General features: G+C 43.4%; 1 protein-coding gene across 1 annotated transcript in view; it reads right to left on the bottom strand.

The window, feature by feature from the left end:
• The window catches only part of LOC134342678 (deoxynucleoside triphosphate triphosphohydrolase SAMHD1-like), a 46133-nt gene extending 39601 nt beyond the window's left edge, over positions 1-6532 (bottom strand). Inside the window, exons 1-4 of the mRNA XM_063041087.1 lie at positions 6304-6532; positions 5685-5751; positions 4711-4780; positions 1467-1627 (exon numbers count right to left, since the gene is read on the bottom strand). Coding sequence (XP_062897157.1) covers positions 1467-1627; positions 4711-4780; positions 5685-5751; positions 6304-6490 — 485 coding nt within the window. The 5' untranslated portion in view covers positions 6491-6532. The remainder of the gene's footprint in view (positions 1-1466; positions 1628-4710; positions 4781-5684; positions 5752-6303) is intronic.
• Positions 6533-22888: the final 16356 nt, after the last annotated feature.

Genomic DNA, 22888 nt, shown 5'->3' on the forward strand with positions numbered 1-22888 from the left:
CCCCTTTCTCCCTAGGCCTCCTGTCCCATGATCCTCTCATATCCCTTTTGCCAATCATCTGTCCAGCTCTTGGCTCCATCCCTCCCCCTCCTGTCTTCTCCTATCATTTTGGATCTCCCCCTCCCCCTCCCACTTTCAAATCTCTTACTAGCTCTTCCTTCAGTTAGTCCTGATGAAGGGTCTCAGCCCGAATTGTCGACTGTACCTCTTCCTAGAGATGCTGCCTGGCCTGCTGCGTTCACCAGCAACTTTGATGTGTGTTGCTTGAATTTCCAGCATTTGTAGAATTCGTGTTCGCTGTGATGATTGTACGCTCTAGTGTCAATTCTTTGGCGACAATAAAGTAGTAATAATAATAATAAGAAGAAAACAATGAAATGTCGCGCTGCCACCATCTGTTCCAGCACGTCATGACAGCGGTTTTAAAAAGCTCCGGTTACCCCGTACACACTGCAACGGATATTAGGCGTTTTCAGATTTATTCACTCTGGAAACCATTTCTGAAAATCTCTGTTTTCGGGGGCTGAAAACGCCATTTCAGTGTGGACGGAAGGTCAAAACGAAGAGAAAAAGCTTCATTTTCAAAATTATCTGGCGTAGTGTAGACGTAGCCTCAGTGACCTTGTCACTGTCTGCCTGTCGGACAATGCACTCTCATTAGGGAGCTCTTTACAAACCAGAGTAAACACAGATTGAGAACACCACGGCACAGAGACAAGAATTCATGTCTCCAGAGTTCAGTTAAAGTGTTTCACAGAAACTAGTGGTTAGTGGGAGGAGGGAGCTGTGAAATTGCTCTCAGCGAACTTTGTTCTAGGGTTGGGGAGGAGAATCAGGAACTAGCTGACAGATTTATGGTGAGGTTTAATAGGAATTTAAATCGGCCTTTGATTTTTTTAAAAAATGAAGGACAGAAACAGGCCCTTCAGCCCAGTCAGTAGATGCCAACCAAGATTTCCATCCAACACAACAGGACACTCAGCTGTGACTTGGTTGCAATGCTTGCACAGCCCAGAAAATCCATCACATTCCACACAAGTGTGGCGGCTGGAGTCACCCAACTATCACGGGCAGATGAACCTTGCCTTTGGAGGAAGACCCACACGTGGCAACTGATCCACTGACCAGGCTGACTTGGCAGTGGAACGGTTCGCGCAATGCCATTACAGCTCAGGGCATTCCGCAGTTTGGGTCTCAATTCTGGTGCCGTTCGGTCATGAGGCTCTGTACGTCCTCCTCGTAGAACGTGTGCAGTTGCTCCAGGTCCACCAGTTTCATTCCACAATCCAAAGATGTACTGGGTAGGTTAACTGGTCATTGCATATTGCTCTGTGTTTAGCTTAGGGTTAATCCAATTTGTTGGGGATTGCTGGGGTGCCATCAACCAAATTGTTGGGGATTGAACGACCCACTCTGTACTGTACCACCAGATAAACAACTTCTCAAACTGCTCTCCCAGTCCTTACCCAATGGAGTGCTCGAATCTGTTGTGGGAGGCCCCAGGATACACAAAGTACGTCGCCCCGAGCTGCTTAATGAAGCGGAGACGCTGGAACTGCGGCGTGTCTATGATGTGGACAAGCAGTGGGTGCATCTCAATGTGGCCGTGGATTGGGTCGTTGAACACCTGTGGGGGAATTGAAAGGTCTCTGCTCACATTGCAAGGCAGCATTTAAGTCAAGTCAAGTTGCTTCTTATTGTCATTTCGACCATAAGCTGCTGGTACAGTACACAGTAAAAACAAAACAACGTTCCTCCAGGACCATGGTGCTACATAAAACAACACAAAACTACACTAGACTATGTGAGACAGCACAAAACTACACTAAACTACAGACCTACACAGGACTACATAAAGTGCACAAAACAGTGCAGGGCAGTACAATAAATAATAAACAAGACAATAGGCATAGTACGGGACAAATTACAATGTAATAATAAATCTCTGTCCCTCTGTCAAAGACAATGCCTGACTCATTGGGTATTGTCAGTGTTTTCTCTTTAAACTTGTAGATACAAGATGAAATTTTGGAACTCTCTTTTTCTCAACAGAATATAACAGGTCAGTCTATACCATGGGTATACACCCTGTTCAATATGCCTGCTGTCCACATAGTCATAGTCATAGTCATACTTATACTTTACTGATCCCGAGGGAAATTGGGTTTCGTTACAGTTGCACCAACCAAGAATAGAGTATAAATATAGCAATATAAAACCATAAATAATTAAATAATAATATGTAAATTATGCCAGATGGAAATAAGTCCAGGACCAGCCTATTGGCTCAGGGTGCCTGACCCTCCCAGGGAGGAGTTCTAAAAGTTTGATCACTCACCTAAGCCGATCTGAAAATCATTCCAAACCTCCCCACCACTTCTGTCTTAATGAGCTTCTCAGTAAATAAGACTATGTTGCAGACCTGAAACATTGACCATCTCTTCCACAGATATTACCTGATCCTCTGAGTTTCCCCACCATTTTCTGCTTTGGTTCTGTGTTTCACAGCCCTCCACCCCCTCCACAAGGAGAAAAAGCTTCCATATTTTACTCTGTCAGATTGCCTGGTCCAACGGCTGGCAGGCAGAACATCAGCACAGTATGTTCATGTTCCAGGCTGTGTACGACATCCTGCAAATCTTTTTGCTTGGGGCAAAATTGAGGCATATTCAGGTTCTCTCTGCCCCGGCAAAGGGACTGGAACACATCCCTCAGAAGCTGCCCAAACGACCTGGGAGAAGTCCACTACCGGTGGCACCATGACTGGGTGCTGAAGATAGTGGCTGAAAATATCTCCTTGGCCTTTAACAGTAGGCCCTCTGTCAACCCAGACACCCATAACCTTTGTCAAAGCTGGAGACCAATCACAGCCTCAACCCAGATCACCAGAAAGCTTGCTCACCACAGTGTCAGACTGGCAACAGAAAGTCAATTTTGGCAAGCAATTAAAAGTTCCCTGACTTCATCACATCATTATCCGAGGCCTAACAAGGTCATTCTGTCAAAAACCTCGAAGCAGGTGTTCAGGGTAGAACTGATAGTTCCTTGGGAAGACAGGATTGAGGTGGTGTTGAAATGCAAGAAAGCCAAATATCAGGAACTGGGACAGCCGTGCCAGAGACAGAGGTGGAGGGCACGATGTGAGGCTGTAGAGGTGGGGTGTGGAGGTTTTGCTGGCTGCTCGCTGTGTAGAACCTGCTCTCTCCTTGGCATTATGGGGGCTGCAAAGAAAAGAGTCATCAGGACTGTCACAGAGGCTGCTGAGCGAGCCTCCAGATAGCTATGGATCAAGAGGTTTAATCCATGGACCAATGCTGCTGGGACATAAACTGGGGCCTGATTAACCCTGGCTGGGTCGCCTGGGTGAGAGCATCTGATGTTGAAAGACCAGAAACATCCTATGACCCCAGGCTGCATCACCGATAACAGGTCCCAGATGAATCCTAGGAATTGTATCTAATATTTATGGTATGTTGTCGGGAATGAGAAACGCTCCTTTAGACAAAATTAAAAATCTCTGGGAACAAGATTTACAGACTTCAATTTCTGAGGAAACTTGGAATGAAATTTTTAAATTGGTTAATACCTCATCATTATGTGCCCGTTATTCCCTCCTACAATTTAAAACGGTCCATAGGGCCCACATGACTAAAGATAAGCTGTCTCATTTTTATTCGGATATATCTCCCTGTTGTGACAGATGTAACAATGGAGAAGCTTCATTAATTCATATGTTCTGGACATTCCTGAGTCTTGAAAAATATTGGAAGGAAATATTCCAAACTTTTTCTGTACTTTTCAAAGTAAATTTTAAACCTAACCCTTTGACTGCCTTATTCGGTATTGTTGGAGGAAAAGATATTAACTTCGAGACACCTGATTTGCATATTTTGGCTTTTATTTCTCTAGGAGGGCATTGTTGCTTAGGTGGAAGGATGTTGCTCCGCCTACTCATGCTCAATGGTTAAGCGATGGTACGCCATGCTTAAACTTAGAGAAGATTCATCGTTCAATTTCTGAATCTAGACGACTTTCCAACATTGTGGGGACCATTTTTGAATTACTTTCCAAATTATTATGTACAGATGTTGGCCAATATGTTTTATTATATGATAAGGGTTTTTTTTCCTTTTTTCTTTCTTTACCAAACAGCTTTTCTTGGTAACACACATAAAAGTTGCTGGTGAACACAGCAGGCCAGGCAGCATCTCTAGGAAGAGCTTTTCTTGGTAGTGGGTTCAGATTTTTTTGTATAATAAAATTATTACTTTTCAGTATTACAATTCAATTTAATTTACATGAATATGGGGTAATGACACTGTAAGTGTGATTTAAATATATTGTAATTGATATAATATACATCCTCTTGTACTCTGTATTCTTTTATGTAAGAAATCAATAAATATATTGAAAGGATTCATCTCAGCATCATTTCCAATTCTTATACCAATGGAAACTTCTCTTTGGAATCCCTTCATGTCATAAAGTCTCCATTCATGTCACCTGCTCGCCCTCTGGAGTAATGGGCCCCTGCTTTGGCCGATAGTTCCGACTTTCACTGAATAATGTGGCTTATCATTTCCTTATTCATCCCCAGACACCCATCAACTTCTACCAGCTCCTAGCCTGCTTCAAATCCCAACACTTGTGTGACTGAACGAGAGTGAAAATTAACAGAAGCCCAGTTAAGTGCCAGGGGTATTATCTTACCTTTGCGTCAACTGGGCTCTGAAGGAGGGCATTGATGCAGTTGATAAGATCTATTTGATCTCCCAGCAGGCTAAATGAAAAATAGAACAGCAATCACAGCAGTCATCTCCATGGTAATGAGGGAACCTCGATACACAGTAAAAAGAAATGTCCATGCAACAGCCAACATTAATGCCCAGCAATCTATGTAGTAACTCCTCCATGGATGGTCCCAAGTCCCGGCTGCAGGAGGGGGAGGATTGGGCATGGGGCTAGTCACCTCATCCCATCCAGAGCTACAGAAATACCAACAGAAGCTTCAAAGACATCGTTCCTGAGAGAGGAAGGATATGCAAAAAAAAATGGGCTCCGCCTGGGGACAGATTAAAGGTTGGCCCCGTACAGACAACTCTGACGAACTGCTATCAGGAGCCTGTGCCCCAATGGGAGTGTCTATATACTTTATTTCTATCTATACTGCTTCAGCAATTCAGAGTAGAGTACATCCCGTACAATATCTATCTGCAGGGTAGTCAAACTGGTGCTAAAAGTTCAGCAGCAGCCTCAGAATAGAAGGATGCCCCTTTGGAACAGAGATGAGGAAGAACTTCTTTAGCCAGAGGGTGGTGAATCTGTGGAATTCTTTGCCACAGAGGGCTGTGGAGGCCAAGTCACTGGGTGTATTTAAATTGGAGGTTGGTATGTTCTAGATTAGGAAGGATGTCAAAAGGTTACAGGGAGAAGGATAGGCTCAGGAGGGATAGTAAATCCAGCATGCTGGAGTGAAGTTCGATGGACTGAATGGCATAATTCTGTTCCTATCTACGTCTTGCAGTACGGGATCCATGAGCCTTCAAGTGCAGTTAAACACAGAGACGAGGATTCCTTTCTTCCCCTTGCCCCACCCTTCAATCTTTGGCTGCCTCTGCTTTAGAAACCTAATGCCTCCTGTCAGATAAGTCCCGCTCCCACCCACCGACTAAGATTACGTTTACCTCACACCCAAATTTTTCAACTCGTCCTTGGTCAGATAGGGCAGGGTAGCGCCGGACAGCTTTTCACCTGTTAAAGAGTTACAGAAAACCAAAAGTGAAAGCAGAATTCAATAAGAATCATTCCTTCTCAGACCACAAAGCCTGGTCGGTGTTTTCGAAAGGACACCAACGCCCTGTCCATTTGTAAAAATTTAAGCTTTCTTATAGTAAACCTCTCAATCCTAACATCTGCATACCCAAACCCAACAGCAAAGCACGCACCATTTCTCTCCCAGTGATGCCGAATACTGTACGCAGCTCACAACAAACTCTTATGTTACTAAGATTACACACGCCACGTTTTATGTTAAGTTTTTTTTAGGACGACTTAGGAAGCAATGACATGTGCATCCGGAACGACTGCAGGACAAGCAAGCTTCAGCCCGTCTCGCTGGGGAGCATCAGCCCCACATCTTTAATACCGATAAACGGAGCTGATCAGGGATCTTTCCGTCTTTGGTGTGCGGCAATACTGTTCTGAGGGAGGCAGTACAGTAGGGAACGACTGTACAGCTTTTATTTCCCAAAGAGCCGGCACAGGCGGGAAGGGTTCGCACGTTTTCGCTCATTCCATACTTGCCTCTGAACAACTCCTCGAACTTTTCCAAGCCTTGCATCCGCAGGAAGCCGCAGACATCGTCCACCTCCCATTCCAGACAATTCGATTTTCTAGATGGCAAAACTCCCCTCTCTGGGGTCCTTCTGTCCCCGTCCTCTCCGTCAGGGGTGCCGGACCTCCGTCTTTTGCGGCTTTCGCCCCGATTCATCTCACCTCTTCGAGACACGGCTGCGATGTCCCCAACCCGACCCGACCCGACCAGCCTCCGCACAGACCGGCTGCTAGCTGCCAGCTGCCAGCTGCCAGCTGCGCCTGCGCACTGCCAGCGAATCGACGCCCATTTCCTGCTTCACTGTCAATCAAACTGTCTGTCCAGACCTTCTTGGAGACGCAATGCTCCTCTGGAATAGCAGTCAATAGAGGTCGACAGCATACCATAACCCTGCTGCCACAAGTACCTGTTTATGCTAATCCCATTAACCAACAAAAGTAATCATGGCGGGCCGGGGTCAGGTAAAACACAAAAGGAACATGTGTTTAAGAGTGGGTCATTGAGCACATTGTGGATTCCCTGCAATCCAAACAATCGTGCCCCGTCCTCTGTATCAAAGCATAATTCCCTCATTGTCGCCAGTCCTTTTATGCCTGTATTTTGCAGCAATCAAAGCACGGGGAAGTTTTTTTTCTCCCAAATGAAAACGTCAAACACTCGAGGATATGGGTTAAGTGTGAGAGGGGAAAGAGTAAGGAGATTCAAGTTAAAAGTTAAAATTGCACATTTAACCAATTTCCCCCGGGATTAATAAAGTATGACTATGACTATGACTAAGTAAATTTATTGTCAATATATCACCAATTAATACCCCGAAATTCATTTTCTTGCGGGCATTCACAATAGAACAAAGAAATACAATAGAATCAATTTAAAACTACTCACAAACACTGACAAACTGTGCAAATACTGAAAGAAATGCACACAAAATGCAGAAGGAACTCAGGAGGCCAGGCAGCATCAATGGAAAAGAGTCAATGGTTCTTGCCAAGACCCTTCATCAGGACCAGCATCTGTAGATTCTCTTGTGTTTGAAGTACAAGAAGAAACAAACAAGCAAATAAATAAATAAATAAATAAATAGGTAAGGTCGAGAACATAAATTGTAGAATCTTTGAAGGTGAGTCCCTCGGTTCTTTTTTTAATGAACAGTTCAGAGTTGAGGTGAGTGAAGTTATCCACACTGGTTCAGGAGCCTGATGGTTAAGGGTTAATAATTGTTCCTGAACTTGGTGATGTGGGACCAAAGACTCCTGTACCTCCTGCCTGATGGTAGCAATGAGAAGAGAGCATGGCCTGGGTGGTGGGGGTCCTTGATTATGGATGCTGCTGTGGCAACTCTCCATGTAGATGTGCTCATTGGTGAGGAAGAGGGCTTTTCCTGTGAAGAACACGGCAAACCTGCCTGGTATGGGAACTGTACTTCCCTCAGTCGCAGGACTCTGCAGAGAGTGGTGCGGACAGCCCAGCACATCTGTAGATGTGAACTTCCCATGATTCAGGACAGAGACAGGTGTGTGAAAAGGGCCCAAAGGATCATTGGGGACTCGAGTCACCCCAACCACAAACTGTTCCAGCTGCAACCATCCAGGGAATGGTACCGCAGCATAAAAGCCAGGACCAACAGGTTCTGGGACAGCTTCTTCCACCAGGCCATCAGACTGATTAATTCATGCTGACACAACTGTATTTCTATGTTATATTGACTGTCCTGTTCTACATACTATTTATGATAAATTACTATAAATTGCACATTTAGATGATGACATAACGTAAAGGTTTACTCCTCATGTGTATAAAGGATATAGAGAATATACGGATTAAATTCAATAAGCAGGGCAAAGAGAGAGCAACGATAATGAGGGTTTATGAGCTGGTTCATTGTCCGTTCATAAATAGGATGGTGGAGGGGAAGAAGTGTTCCATGAACATTGTATGTGTTTGTTCAGGTGTCTGTACCTGGTCTTTGATGGTAATAATAAGAAGAGAGCACGTTGTAAGGTGATAGGAGTCTTTACTGGTGAATGCTGCCTTTTTGAGACATCGTCTTTTGAAGATGGCCTCAATGTTAGGGAGGGCATGCCCCAGGTGGTGAAGGTCCTTAATGATGGTTGTCGTCTTCTGAAGACTCTGCCTTTGGAAGATGTCCCTGATGGCGGGGAGCCTTGTGCCTGTGGTAGCTGGCTGAGTCTACAACAGTCTTACGATCCTGTGCACTGGGGGCTCATTACCGGATGGGGACACAACCAGTCAGGATGATCTCCGTGTTACATCTGTAGAAATTTGCTAGAGATAGGTAAAGATTTTGCAAGGGAATTCCAGGAGATTAGGACTTCAGTAGTTGAATACATGGTCAATTGAGGTGAAGTAATAGGGATCATTAAGTCAAATTCAAATTAAGTATATTATCAAAGTACATTTTCTGTATGGGGACTAGACTCCATAGAATCCAGGATGTTTTCAAGGAGCGATGCCTCAAAACTGCCCCATCCATCATTGAGGACGCTCATCACCCAGGACATGCCCACTTCCCACTGCTACCATCAGGAAGGAGGTACAGGAGCCTGAAGGCACACACTCAGTGATTCAGGAACAGCTTCTTCCCCTCTGCCAACCTATTTCTAAATGGATATTGAACCCATGAACACTATCTCACTACTTTTTATTTCTATTTTTGCACTACTTAGTTAATTTAACTATTTTTATATATACACACACTCAGTGCCTATAAAAAGTTAAGGAGTATTCACCCGCCCTACCCCGGGGAAGTTTCCATGTTGTTTTTTACAACACTGAATCACGCTGGATTTAATTTGGCTTTTTTAAGACTGATCAACAAAAAAAGACTCATGTCAAAGTGAAAACAGATATAAATTAATTACAAATATAAAACACAAAATAATTGATTGCATAGTTATTCACCCCACCCCACCCCTTTAATATAATACACCAAATCATCACTGTTACAGCCAATTGGTTTTAGAGTTAGTTAAATGGAGATCTGTTTTTGGAGACGTGTGTGCAGTTAAGGTGTTACAATGGGTTGTAATAAAAATACACCTGTATCTGGAAGGTCCAATTGTTGGTGAGTCAGTATCCTGGCAAAAACTACAGCGTGAAGACAAAAGAACACTCCAAGCAACTCTCTAAAAATGTTATTGAAAAGCACAAGTCAGGAGATGGATACAAGAACATTTCCAAGTCACTGAGGATGAGAGGTGACCTGATAGAGGTGTATAAGATGATGAGAGCCATTGATCATGTGGATAGTCAGAGGCTTTTTCGCAGGGCTGAAATGGCTGCCACAAGAGGGCACAGGTTTAAGGTGCTTGGGAGAAGGAACAGAGGAGATGTCAGGGTTAAGTTTTTTACTCAGAGAGTGGAATGGGCTGCTGGCAACGGTGGTGGAGGCGGATACGATAGGGTCTTTTAAGAGACTTTTAGATAGGTGTATGGAGCTTAGAAAAATAGAGGGCTATGGGTAACCCTAGTAATTTCTAAGGTAGGGACATGTTTGGCACAACTTTGTGGGCCGAGGGGCCTGTATTGTGCTGTAGGTTTTCTATGTAACTCTGGATGAGTTATAAGCTTCAGTGGCTGAGATGGGAGAGACTGCACGTAAAACTGTTGCCTGGGTGCTTCACCAGTCACAGCTTTATGGGAGAGTGGCAAAGACCAAGCCACTGTTGAAAAAATTCACATGAAATCTTGGCTAGATTTCTAGAGGGCATGTGGGAGACTCTGAAGGTTCTATGGTCTGATGAAACCAAAATTGGGCTTTTTGACCATCAGAATAAACGCTGTGTTTGGTATAAACCAGACACTGTACACTATCAGAAACACACTATCCCAACTGTGAAGCACAGTGGTGGCTGCATCATGCTGTGGGATGCTTCACTGCAGCAGGCCCTGGAAGGTTTGTGAAGGTAAAGGGTAAAATGGATGGAGCAAAATACAGGGAAATCCCAGAGGAAAACCTGATGCAGTCTACAAGAGAACTGTGACTTGTGAGAAGATTCTGTTTTCCATAAAGACAATGACCCAAAGCATAAAACCAAAGTTACACAGGAATGGCTTAAAAACAACAAAGTTAACGTCCTGGAGTGGCCAAGTCAGAGTCCAAACCTCAATCCAATTGAGAATTTGTGGCTGTACTTGAAAAGAGCTGTTCACTCACAATCCTCATGCAATCCAACAGAGCTTGAGCAGTTTTGTAAAGAAGAATGGAGAAAAATTGCAGTGTCCAGATGTGCAAAGCTGATAGAGACCTATCCACACAGACTCAAGGCTGTAATTGCTGCCAAAGGTACATCTACTAAATACTGACTTGAACAGGCTGAGCATTTATGTGATCAGTTATTTTGTGTTTTATATTTGTAATTAATTTAGCTCACTTTGTAGAGATCTGTTTTCACTTTGACACAAAAGAGTCTTTTTCTGTTGATCAGTGTCAAAAAAGTCAATGTTATTCAATGTTGTAAAACAGTAAAAAATGAAAACTTCCGAGGGGGGGTGGTGAATACTTTCTATAGGCACGATATATATATCTATATAATTCTCACTGTAACTCATGTTATCTTTCTATTGTTATGTATTGCATTGTATTATGTATTGCTGCCACAAAGACAACAAATTTCATAACATGCTGGTGATATTAAACCTGATTCTGATGTTCTGAATTGTGATTCTGTTACCATATACTACCTTGAGAATCATTTTCTTACTGGCATTTACAGGAAAATAAGGAAATTAATATAATTTATTAAACACTCTGCATAAATATAGACTGACAGACAACCAATGTGCAAAAAAAAAGACGTGCAAATAAAATAGGTCAGCAAGATTTGGATAGGTACATGGATGTGAGGGGTGTGGAGGGCGATGGGCTGGTGCAGGTTGATGAGACAAGGCAGATTAATAGTGTGGCATGGACCAGATGGGCTGAAGGGCCTGTTTCTGTGCTGGAGTGTTCTATGACTCCAAAAAAGAAAAAAAAAAGCTGAGAACATGTGTTGTAAAGAATCCTTTAAAGTACGTCTGTTGGTTGTGGAATCAGTTCAAAGTTGCAGTGAATCGGAATCAGAATCAGCTTTCATATCACACCACTAGAAAATCTGCAGATGCTGGAAGTACAAAGCAACCCATACAAATTGGTGGAGGAACTTAGCAGGTCAGGTAGCCTCTATGGAAAAGAGTAAACAGTCGGCGTTTCAGGCCGAGACCTTTCACCAGTCCTGATGAAGAGATCTGGCCTGAAATGTCGACTGTTTACTCTTTTCCATAGATGCGGCCTAACCTGCTGAATTCCTCCAGAATTCTGTGTGTGCAGTTTTATATCACTGACATATGTCATGAAATTTATTGTTATGCAGTGCGAAGTTGTCCACACCAGTTCAGGAGCCTGGTGGTTGTAGGGTAATAACTGATCCTGAACTTGGTGAGATGGGACCTAAGGCTTCTGTACCTCCTGACTGATGTAAGCACAGTGAGCAAAATTGCTCATAGTCACATGTGCCCACTGAATCAGGATTGTGTTCAGTAGAAGAGTTTTGATGTTATTGTATGGAAAGAATGTAATAATAGAGTAAACACCTTTACTGTGTTTGTATCAGGTTCTTCTGCTTACTGCTTCAACAAAGAGGGAAGCTGACAGCAACAATTTTGAGCAGCTATTATCAATTGTCATTATAATATGTGTAACTGACACTAACTTCGGCATTTTACCTTAGGATTCCCCATGTAATATTGATGTGACTCAGACACCACTGTAGATTGAACAACCACGTTTATTCAATAGACTTCCATTTTTTACATCTCTACGTCCTGACGTCATATGCACTCTGACGCTACAAATACTCACACAATACATTACATCCCCCTTCTCAAGATTTTTTTTACAACACTGCGAATTACCAAAACAATGCAACAACCATGACATAAACTAAAAAAATCATCTTAACGTCTTGTACTGTATTCTGCATTGTATCTTACAATACTAACAGTAGTGTATTTTCTTTTACTAACATAGACGAATAAACCTTTTATTTCACACCTTGGAACTTATGACATGTGTGACGTTGCCTCAAACTGTGTGAGACTGTATGTATGTCTAGTCTCTGTATCTCGCTGGAAGTTTGACTTGTCTCCCAGACTGTGTGTGATACAGCTGTGACTGTGCTTGACCTTCATCCGTGTCAGTCTCTTGAGTGGCCTCTGTGTCTGTGGGGTCTGCATCACTCTTGGTGTTGTTTGTTTCCATGTCTGTATCTGTGGAAATGTCCTGTGCATCTGTACGTGGAAACTCACTCTCGCCTGTCTTCAGCAGATGCTTCCTGTTCCTCCTGTAGACTCTTCCATCCGGCGTGCGAACTATGAAGGATCTTGGTTGCTGATGTCTGTTCACAACCACAGCTGGTTGCCAAGTGTCTCCTCTCTGTATCCTGACATTTTCACCTGTATGCAGATATGGCAACTGTCTTGTATATCTGTCATAGTAACTCTTTTGCTTTATTTGCTTGTACTTTTGCTTGTCCTGTACTTGAGCATTACCTTCAGGAGTCAGTAGAGTTGTGGATGTTGGCAGTTTGGACTTCAGACAACGTCCCATCAACAGCTGCTCAGGAGAGAACCCCACACCCTCAATCGGTGTGTTGCGGTATTCAAGCAGAGCAATGTAAGGGTCACCGTTGCTGCTTTGTGCCTTCTTGAGCATGGTCTTGACAGTTTGTACAGTTCTCTCTGCTTGTCCATTAGACTGAGCGTGCCCTGGACTGGAAGTAACATGTTGAAATTCCCAGCTTTCTGAGAACCCTTTGAACTCACCACTGGCATAGTGTGGACCATCGTCAGTGGCGGCAATATCTGGAATATCATGTCTTGCGAATGTCGACTTCATTGCGTAATGACACCTCGACTGGACGTGCCACTTAACTTGGTGATCTCCAGATATTTTGAATAGTAGTCCACACAAAGCGGATATTCTGCACCATTGTAGTGAAAGAGATCTGTGCCAATCTTCTCCCATGGTCTTCCTGGTAGTGGGTGGGGAAGTAGAGGCTCTCTTGGATTGCTGTTTTTGTTTTCATTACAGACAGCACACTGAGACATGTCTGGCCAATTGAGAATGTCCCTTGCTCTTTCTTTACATTTCACTATCCCCAGGTGTGACTCATGAATTCTGTTAAGCATTTCCTGTCTTATTTGGTTTGGTATGATGAGTTTTGCTGTTTTGAACATTAGTCCTGATGCATAGCTGATTTCTTCTTTAAATGTCCAGTATTTCTGCATTTCCTTTGGAACATCTTTTCTTTCTGTTGGTCATCCATTCGTTGTAATGTCTCTTAGCATTTGCATTTCAGGATAATCTGCAGTTGCTTTTCTGAACATGTTCAACTTCTCCTCAGAGATGGGTAGCTGAGGTGTAACTCAGTTGACCTCCAGCTCTCTTCCTAGCAACTCTTCCTTTTGCTTGTTGAAGTAAGCACGGCTCAAAGCATCAGCGATGTACAGTTCTTTTCCTGGCTTATAGGTGACCGTGAGAGTGTACCTCTGTAGCCTGAGAAGCATCCTTTGCAGCCTCATAGGAGCTTAGTGGAGTGGCTTTTTGAAGATGCTCTCAAGTGGTTTGTGATCACTCTCAATCTGGATTTCTTTGCCATATACATATTGGTGGAACTTCTCACACTCATAAACTATGGTGAGTAATTCCTTCTCGATTTGAGCATATCAGCGTTGATAGTCCGTAAGTGCTCATGATCCATACGCCACAGGCCTACCATCCTGCACTATAACAGCTCCTATTCCTTCCGAACTGGCATCCACAGACATCGGCACTGGTTTATTGACATCATAGAACTTGAGTGCTGGTGCATTGGTAAGCAAATGCTTCAATGTGTCAAAACTTTTCTTTTGTTTATCTTCCCAATGCCATTCAGTGTTGCTCTCTAGTAGCTTTCGAAGTGGAGCGCTGACCTCTGATAAGTTGTGAATGAATTTGGCAAGATACTGTATCCTGCCCATGAACCTCAATAGTTCTTACTTGTCTTCAGGTGGTGGTAGCTGTACCACAGCTCTGACCTTTTCATCGTCTGGTTTTAGCCCATCAGCACTGAGCACATGACCTATGTATTTGATCTCTGTAGTTCTGATCTTGCATTTACTTTTGTTCAGTTTTAGGTGTACTCACGTGCTCTCTCCAGGAGCTTCCTCAGTCTCTGATCATGTTCCTCAATTGTGTCACCCCATATCAGCAAATCATCAATGATGTTGACCACCCCGTCCAGGTCTTCAATCATTTGTGCCACCACGGATCTCTGGAATACCTCTGATGCAGAAGAAATCCCAAAGGGTAGACACAGGAAACGATATCTCCCTATGGGTGTGTTGAAAGTGTATAATTTGTAACTTTCTTCATCCAGCTTGATCTGCCAGAAGCCTTGATTTGCGTCTAATACTGAAAAGTATTTCTCATTAGGCATGCGAGAGACAACCTCTTCAACCGTGAGCAGCAGATAGTGCTCTCTTTTGATGGCTTGGTTGAGATCTTGTGGATCCATGCAAATCCTTGTCTTTTTTTCTGTGACCACTGTCACCATACTATTCACCCAGACAGTCGGTTCTGTTTGTCTTGTTATGACTCCCATCTGTTCTGTTCTGTGTAGCTCCTCCACTACTTGATCCCTGAGAGCTACTGGAATCTTTCTCGGGGCATGCACGACTGGTGCAATAGTTGGATCAATCTGGATATGGTGTTTCCCTGATAAACATCCTAATCCAGAAAACAAGTCATCAAAATCTTTGAGAATGTCATTTTCTTTTTCAACACCATAGATTCGCTTCACCAGGCCTAGCTTTGTGCATGTTGCTTTGCCCAGTATTGCTGGAACATGTTGCTGTACTATTTCAAACTCCATCTTGTGTTTTTGACCTTTGTACACACAGGTGAGTGCTTTTTTGCCCAATGGCGCCATCTTGTGGCCAAAATATGCAACAAGCTTGCAGGTGGATTTTCTCAGTCTTCCTCTGAAGTCCAGTGAGTTGAATATTTCTGCTGACATTACATTGCACTTTGCCGCAGTGTCAAGCTTAAATGTCACATTCCTCCTGTTTATTATCAGATCTTGAGTCCAATCATCTTCATCCTCCATCTCTGCATTGTCAATATTCTTGATGCATTCCTCCTGTTCCACTTCAACTGTGCCAATGAACATGTCACTGTTGCCCTCACTCTGTTCCACAGCATGCATTTTCCTTGTGTGCTCCTTCGATTTGCACATCTTTGCAAAGTGATTTATTTTCTGGCCTACAGCAGGAATTCTGCAGGTGCTGGAAATTCAAGCAACGCACATCAAAGTTGCTGGTGAACGCTGCAGGCCAGGCAGCATCTCTAGGAGGAGGTACAGTCGACGTTTCAGGCCGAGACCCTTCGTCAGGACTAACTGAAGGAAGAGTTAGTAAGAGATTTGAAAGTGGGAGGGGGAGGGGGAGATCCAAAATGATAGGAGAAGACAGGAGGGGGAGGGATGGAGCCAAGAGCTGGACAGGTGATTGGCAAAAGGGATATGAGAGGATCATGGGATAGGGGGCCCAGGGAGAAGGAAAAGGGGGGGAACCCAGAGGATGGGCAAGGGGTATATTCAGAGGGACAGAGGGAGAGAAAGGAGAGTGAGAGAAAGAATGTGTGTATAAAAATAAATAACGGATGGGGTATGAGAGGGAGGTGGGGCATTAGCGGAAGTTAGAGAAGTCAATGTTCATGCCATCAGGTTGGAGGCTACCCAGACGGAATATAAGGTGTTGTTCCTCCAGCCTGAGTGTGGCTTCATCTTTACAGTAGAGGAGGCCGTGGATAGACATGTCAGAATGGGAATGGGATGTGGAATTAAAATGTGTGGTCACTGGGAGATCCTGCTTTCTCTGGCATCACTTGCATGTCTGACCAAAGGCTGGACATTTTCTGTATCCATGTTTATAACCACATCTGTTGCAGCTAACTTCCTTTTGATCATCCTGTGGAGCTGGCTTTGTCCTGTTCTTGTCAGTTTTCACAGTTTTTATTTTGTGCACTTCAGTCACTTCATTGAGCACTTTAACCTGACGACGTGATCTCGCTGGCACGGCAAACATCAATCGCCTTTTCTAATGTAAGATCCGCCTCTCTCAATAGCCTGCCTCTCGCTTGATCATCTCGTGTGCCGCATACAATCCTGTTATGTATTAAAGAGTCATGCAGTTGTCTGAACTCACAGTCTTTTGCCTTCAAATCTGTTACATAGGCGTCTATGGTCTCTATTGGACCTTGAGCCCTCGTGAAAAACATGTGTCAGATGTATGGTAGGTTTTTTCTCGGTTTGCAGTAATCTTGAAACTTTTTCTTCAACATTTCAATTTTATCTTGCTCATCATCTTGGAAGACAAACGTGTTGCAAACCTTTATTGCCTCTTCCCCCGGCACATGCAGAAACGTAGAACACTGCACTTTCTCCGTCTTTTCAGCTACACCACTCGCGATGCAAAACAGCTCAAACTTCTGGAGCCATATTTTCCAGTTCTCAGCAAGATGACCTTGTCGGCTTAAACTTGACGCTGGCTGTAACTGTGACATCTTTTACGTGTCTTCTCTTCCTTTTTATTCACGATTTCTTCTGACACCATGTAATATTGATGTGACTCAGACACCGGTGTAGATTGAACAACCTCGTTTATTCACCAGACTTCCATTTTTTACTTCTCTATGTCTTGACATCATATGCACTCTGACGCTACAAATACTCACACAATACATTACACCCCAATAGGCTGAGCTGTTTACAGCTTTTCTATTTTGAGCAGACAAGAACTTAAACTATTTTCAAAGCAGCCCTGAAATAAAAGACTGAAAATTGATAAGCAAGGTCATACGATACATGGAACCATTGCCACTGCTACCTGTTAGTCTGATTTAATGTAATTTCTGCAAGATATACACCTATACCTAATAAAGTGGCCACTGAGTGTATGTTTGTGGCCTTCTGCTGTAACCACTTCAAAGTTTGACGTGTTGTGCGTTCAGAGATGTGCTTCTACAGAGCACTGCAAGATTATTTCAGTTACTGTTGCTTTCCTGTTAGCTTGAACCAGTCTGGCCATTCTCCTCTGACCTCTCTCATTAACAAGGCGTTTTTGCCCACAGGACTGCTGCTCACTGGGGGTTTTTTTGTTTCTCGCACCACTCTCTGTAAACTCTAGAGAATGTTGTGTGTAAAACTCCCAGGAGATCAGCAATTTCTGCGATAATCTAACCACCTCGTCTGGCACCAACAATCATTCCATGGTCAAAGCCACTTAGATCACATTTCTTCCCCATTCTGATGTTTGGACTGAACAACAACTGAACCTCTTGACCATGTCTGCATGCTTTTGCATTGAGTTGCTGCCACACGATTGGCTGATTAGATATTTGCATTAACATGCTGGTATACAGGTGTAAATTCTAGAGACTTGTGCGTGAAAACCCCAGGAAGTCAGCAGTTTCTGAGATATTCAAATTTCCCCATTGGGCACTACCAATCATTCCATGGTCAAAGCCACTTAGATCACATTTCTTCCCCTTTCTGATGTTTGGACTGAACAACTGAACCTCTTGACTATGTCAGCATGCTTTTATGCATTGAGTTGCTGTCACATGATTGGCTGATTAGATATTTGTGCTTTGTATTAACGAGCAGGTGTACCGAATAAAGTGGCCATTCAGTGTATATTTCAAGACAAAAGTATTATTACTTCTTTATTGAAAGTTTGGAAGTCGAGTCCTGATGAAGGATTTCGGCCCAAAATGTCAACCCTTTATTCCTCTCCATAGGTGTTGTGTGACATGCGAGTTCCTCCAGCACTTTGTGTTTGTTCGTCTGGATTTCCAGCTTCTGTAGAATGTCTTGTGTTTAGGAAATTTATTTATGGAATGGCAGTTTTCAACTTAATCCCATGTATATACTCCAATCATAGACAAAAGAGATTCTGCAGAAACTCGAAATCCAGAGCAGCACACACAAAATGCTGGAGGAACTCAACAGGAGAGGCAGCGTCTGTGGAAATGAGTAAGAGTCAATGTTTCAGGCCGAGACCCTTCATCAGGACAGGAAAAGGAAGGGGGAATAAGCCAGGATACGAAGGAGGTGAGGGGGAGGGGAGGGGAAGGTGTACACACTAGAAGGTGATGGGTAATGCCTGGTGAGGGTGAGGTGGGTGGGTGGATGGTGGAGGTGGAATGAAGTAAGAAGCTGGGAGTTGGTAGATGGAAAAGGCAAAGGTATGTAAAACTATGAGGGGTGTAGATAAGGCAAATACAAGTAGGCTTTTTCCACTGAGTTTGGGTGGGACTACAACCAAAGGTCATGAGATAAGGGTGAAAAGTTTAAGGGGAATATGAGGGGAAACTTCTTCACTCCGAGGGTCATGAGAGTGTGGAATGAGCAGACAGCACAATCGGTGCATGCGAGCTCAATTTCAGCATTTAAGAGAAGTTTGGATGGATACGTGGATGGTAGGTGTGTGGAAAGCTGTGGTCCTGGTGCAGGCAGGTGGAAGTAGGCAGTTTGAATGGTTCAGCACAGAGTAGATGGGCCGATGGGCCAATTCCTGTGCTGTGATTTTCTGTGGCTGGCAAAGAAGGAATCTGATAGGAGAGGAGAGTCGATCATGGGAGAAAGGGAAGCAGGGGCTGAACCAAAGGGAGGTGAAGGGCAGGTGAGGAGAAGGGGTAAGAGGAGAGCTGAAGAGTCATATACCCCAACTCCTGTTTAGCACTCCAACGGTCTCACTGAGAAATCCGTAACACATGAGCTGTTCACCCACCTCATAATTATTAGATGCTGACTCCCACTAGGGTAAGATGAATAGAGGTTGTTGAAGGACTTGAGGTTCATTATCCATATAATGATTCATATCCATATAAATTTTGTCCAGTCATACAATGGCATGCAAAAGTTTGGGCATCCCTGGTCAAAATTTCTGTTACTGTGAACATTTAAGTGAGTAGAAGATGAACTGACCTCCAAAAGTCATAAAGTTAAAGAAGAAACATTCTTTTCAACATTTTAAGTAAGTTTCGTGTATTATTTTTATTTTGTATAATTTTAGAGTGAAAAAAAAGAAAGGAGGACCATGCAAAAGTTTGGACGCCCCAAGAGATTTGAGCTCTCAGATAACGTTTACCAAGGTCTCAGACCTTAATTAGCTTGTTAGGGGTATGGCTTGTTCACAGTCATCGTTAGGAAAGGCCAGGTGATGCAAATTTCAAAGCTTTATAAATACTCTGACTCCTCAAACCTTGTCCCAACAATCAGCAGCCATGGGCTCCTCTAAGCAGCTGTTTAGCACAATGAAAATTAAAATAAATGATGCCCACAAAGCAGGAGAAGGCTATAAGAAGATAGCAAAGCGTCTTCAGATAGCCGTTTCCTCAGTTGATATTGTAATTAGGAAATGGCAGTTAACAAGAACGGTGGAGATCAAGTTGAGGTCTGGAAGACCAAAAAAACTTTCCGAGAGAACTGCTCGTAAGATTGCTAGAAAGGCAAATCAAAACCCCCATTTGACTGTAAAAGATCTTCAGGCAGATTTAGCAGACTCTGGAGTGGTGGTGCACTGTTCAACTGTGCAGCGACACCTGCACAAATATGACCGTCATGGAAGAGTCATCAGAAGAAAACTTCTCCTGCATCCTCACCACAAAATTCAGTGTCAGAAGATTGCAAAGGAACATCTAAACAAGCTTGATGCATTTTGGAAACAAGTCCTGTGGACTGATAAAGTTAAAATAGAACTTTTTGGCCGCAATGACCAAAGGTATGTTTGGAGAAAAAAGGGTGCAATATTTCATGAAAAGAACCCCCCTCCAACTGCTAAGCACGGGGGTGGATCGATCATGCTTTGGGCTTGTGTTGCAGCCAGTGGCATGGGGAACATTTCACTGGTAGAGGGAAGAATTAATTCAATTAAATACCAACAAATTCTGGAAGCAAATATCACACCATCTGTAAAAAAGCTGAAGATGAAAAGAGGATGGCTTCTACAACAGGATAATGATCCTAAACACACCACAAAATCCACAATGGACTACCTCAAGAGGTGCAAGCTGAAGGTTTTGCCATGGCCCTCACAGTCCCCTGATCTAAACGTCATCGGAAATCTGTGGCTAGATCTCAAAAGAGCAGTGCATGCAAGACGGCCCAAGAATCTCACAGAACTAGAAGCCTTTTGCAAGGAAGAATGGGTGAAAATCCCCCAAACAAGAATTGGAAGACCCTTAGCTGGCTACAAAAAGCGTCTGCAAGCTGTGATACTTGCCAAAGTGGGTGTTACTAAGTACTGCCATGCAGGGTGCCCAAACTTTTGCTTCAGGCCCTTTTTCTTTTTTGTTATTTTGAAACTGTAAGAGATGGAAATAAAAATCTTCTTGCTTAAAATATTAAAGAAATGTGTCATCTTTAAGTTTATGCCTTTTGGAAATCAGGTCATCTTTTACTTGCTTAGCTATTCACAGTAACAGAAATTTTGAGCGGGGTGCCCAAACTTTTGCATGCCACTGTAAGTAATAAAATCAATTCATTTCAAGATAAGTCCTCATATGGCAAATTTGTTCATTGGGCAAGATTTTTTTCAAATCCAGCAAGTGTGGAGTGTCGGGAACAGGCTGCCAAGGGAGGTGATGGAAACAAATACCATAGCAACGTTTAAGAGGCATTTTGATAGGCACATGAACAGGCAGGGAATAAAGGGATGGAGAACATGCACAGGCAGGTATTCAGCTTAAATCAGCATTGTGGCCTTTTTCTGTGCTGTAATATTCCATGTGCTAAATCTTTTACTGCCTACGTACTTAAATATTTTCTGCAATTTGGCCTTAAAAGCCTTTCATGGTCCTAAATTCCACAAGTTCACTAACCCCCTCATAAACATAAGAGATTCTGCAGATGCTGGAAATACACAAAATGCTGGGGGAGCTCTGCAGGTCAAGCAGCATCTATGGACAGGAATAAAGGGAGGCAGAGATGGAGGTAGATAGAATCTTCACTTCAATTATCACTGTCTAGCTTGTGCTCCTTCCCCTCCCCCACCTTCTTATTCTGGCTTCTTCCCCCTTCCTTTCCAGTCCTGATAAAGGGTTTCTCTCTTAAACGTCGAATGTTTGTTCCTTTCCATAGATGCTGCCTGACCTCCTGAGTTCTTCCAGCATTTTGTGTGAGATTTCTCCTCACCTTACACTGCAGAAGAGGACTCAGAAGTCTCACACCACCAGTTCAAGAACAACTAGTGAACTTAGAGTCCATCCAGAGCCCATCCAGTCTCTACCGAACCATTTAAATTGCCTACTCCCATCAACCATGTAACATTTCAAAGATTTCACTCACTCCAAAACTGAACTGTTCCCACAACCTATGGACTCACTTTCAAGGACTCTTCATCTCATGATCTCAATATTTGTTTATGTATTTATTATTAATATTATTATTTTTATGATCTCCATTGTGCTGAATTGCTCTTTAGCAAAGTTGAACACAATGCTGTGAGGGAGTCAATTTTCCTGTAGACAGGTGCTACAAGTGTAGCTTCCAAGATGCAATCCAGGTCATCATCAAACTGCTTCCAAGATACATTGTCTGATGATCCAGGCCATCTGATCTTCTCTTTCCTTGATGAATGGACTAAGGTGTCCGATGGGGGACTCACTTGTTCTCTCCTTTGGCACTGGGTTGTTCAGGTGTGGAGAGGTCTTAAGCTCTGTGCGGTGCTTCCTGGCTGGAGTTCTCCATCATCTCACTGGGTGTTGAGTCCTTGCATTGCACTTGAATCGCCTTCGTTCCACAGCTGGACCTACTTTGGTGTATCATCAGGCCTTTGATGTTTTTGCAGATTTTGCCCCAATGCACTTTGCAATGCATGCCTCCCCAGTCAGTACTGTTTGGTTGAGCCTTCTTGTTATCGTATTTCCAGTCCTGGCCATTGCCGTTATGTCCACCCTATTGAGTCTCTCATCCTGCCCATCTCTTGGGAGACTCTGGGTGTAGAGCATATTTAGTTCAACCATAACTTGTATGGTTCCCTCTTGTGAGTGCTGCACACAAAGTTGGCAGCCTTGTGTGCCCGTGTCAGTCTTTCCTGGAGGTCAGCTGTCTTTCCAGCATCACCAACCTTCCTCAACTGCCATCCAGTCTTTCCCGGAAGTCACTGGTGAACTAGATGTTTTTCATAAAATTCTGTTGTATCTCTTTATTTCTGCTGTATATGCCTGCAAGAAAAAGAATCTCAAGGAAGAAGATGCTAACACGTACTGTATGTACTTTGATTATAGATTTACTTTGAACGTTGGTATGTGGAGAAAGTGGGTGGAGGGAGCCAGGGATGCAAATCAGCCATGACTTCATTCAGTAATGGAATCTCAATGAGGGTCCTCCCCTGTTCTTAAATGTTTGTATTGCTAAGTTATTAATCACTGCATACAGTCAGAGTGGTACCCCCAGAAATCTCCAGGCTAGTGAAACATCAACATCAAGGTCACAGACCTTCTCAATCTCA

The sequence above is a fragment of the Mobula hypostoma genome, chromosome 2 (genome assembly GCF_963921235.1).
Source record: "Mobula hypostoma chromosome 2, sMobHyp1.1, whole genome shotgun sequence".
NCBI lineage: Eukaryota > Metazoa > Chordata > Chondrichthyes > Myliobatiformes > Myliobatidae > Mobula > Mobula hypostoma.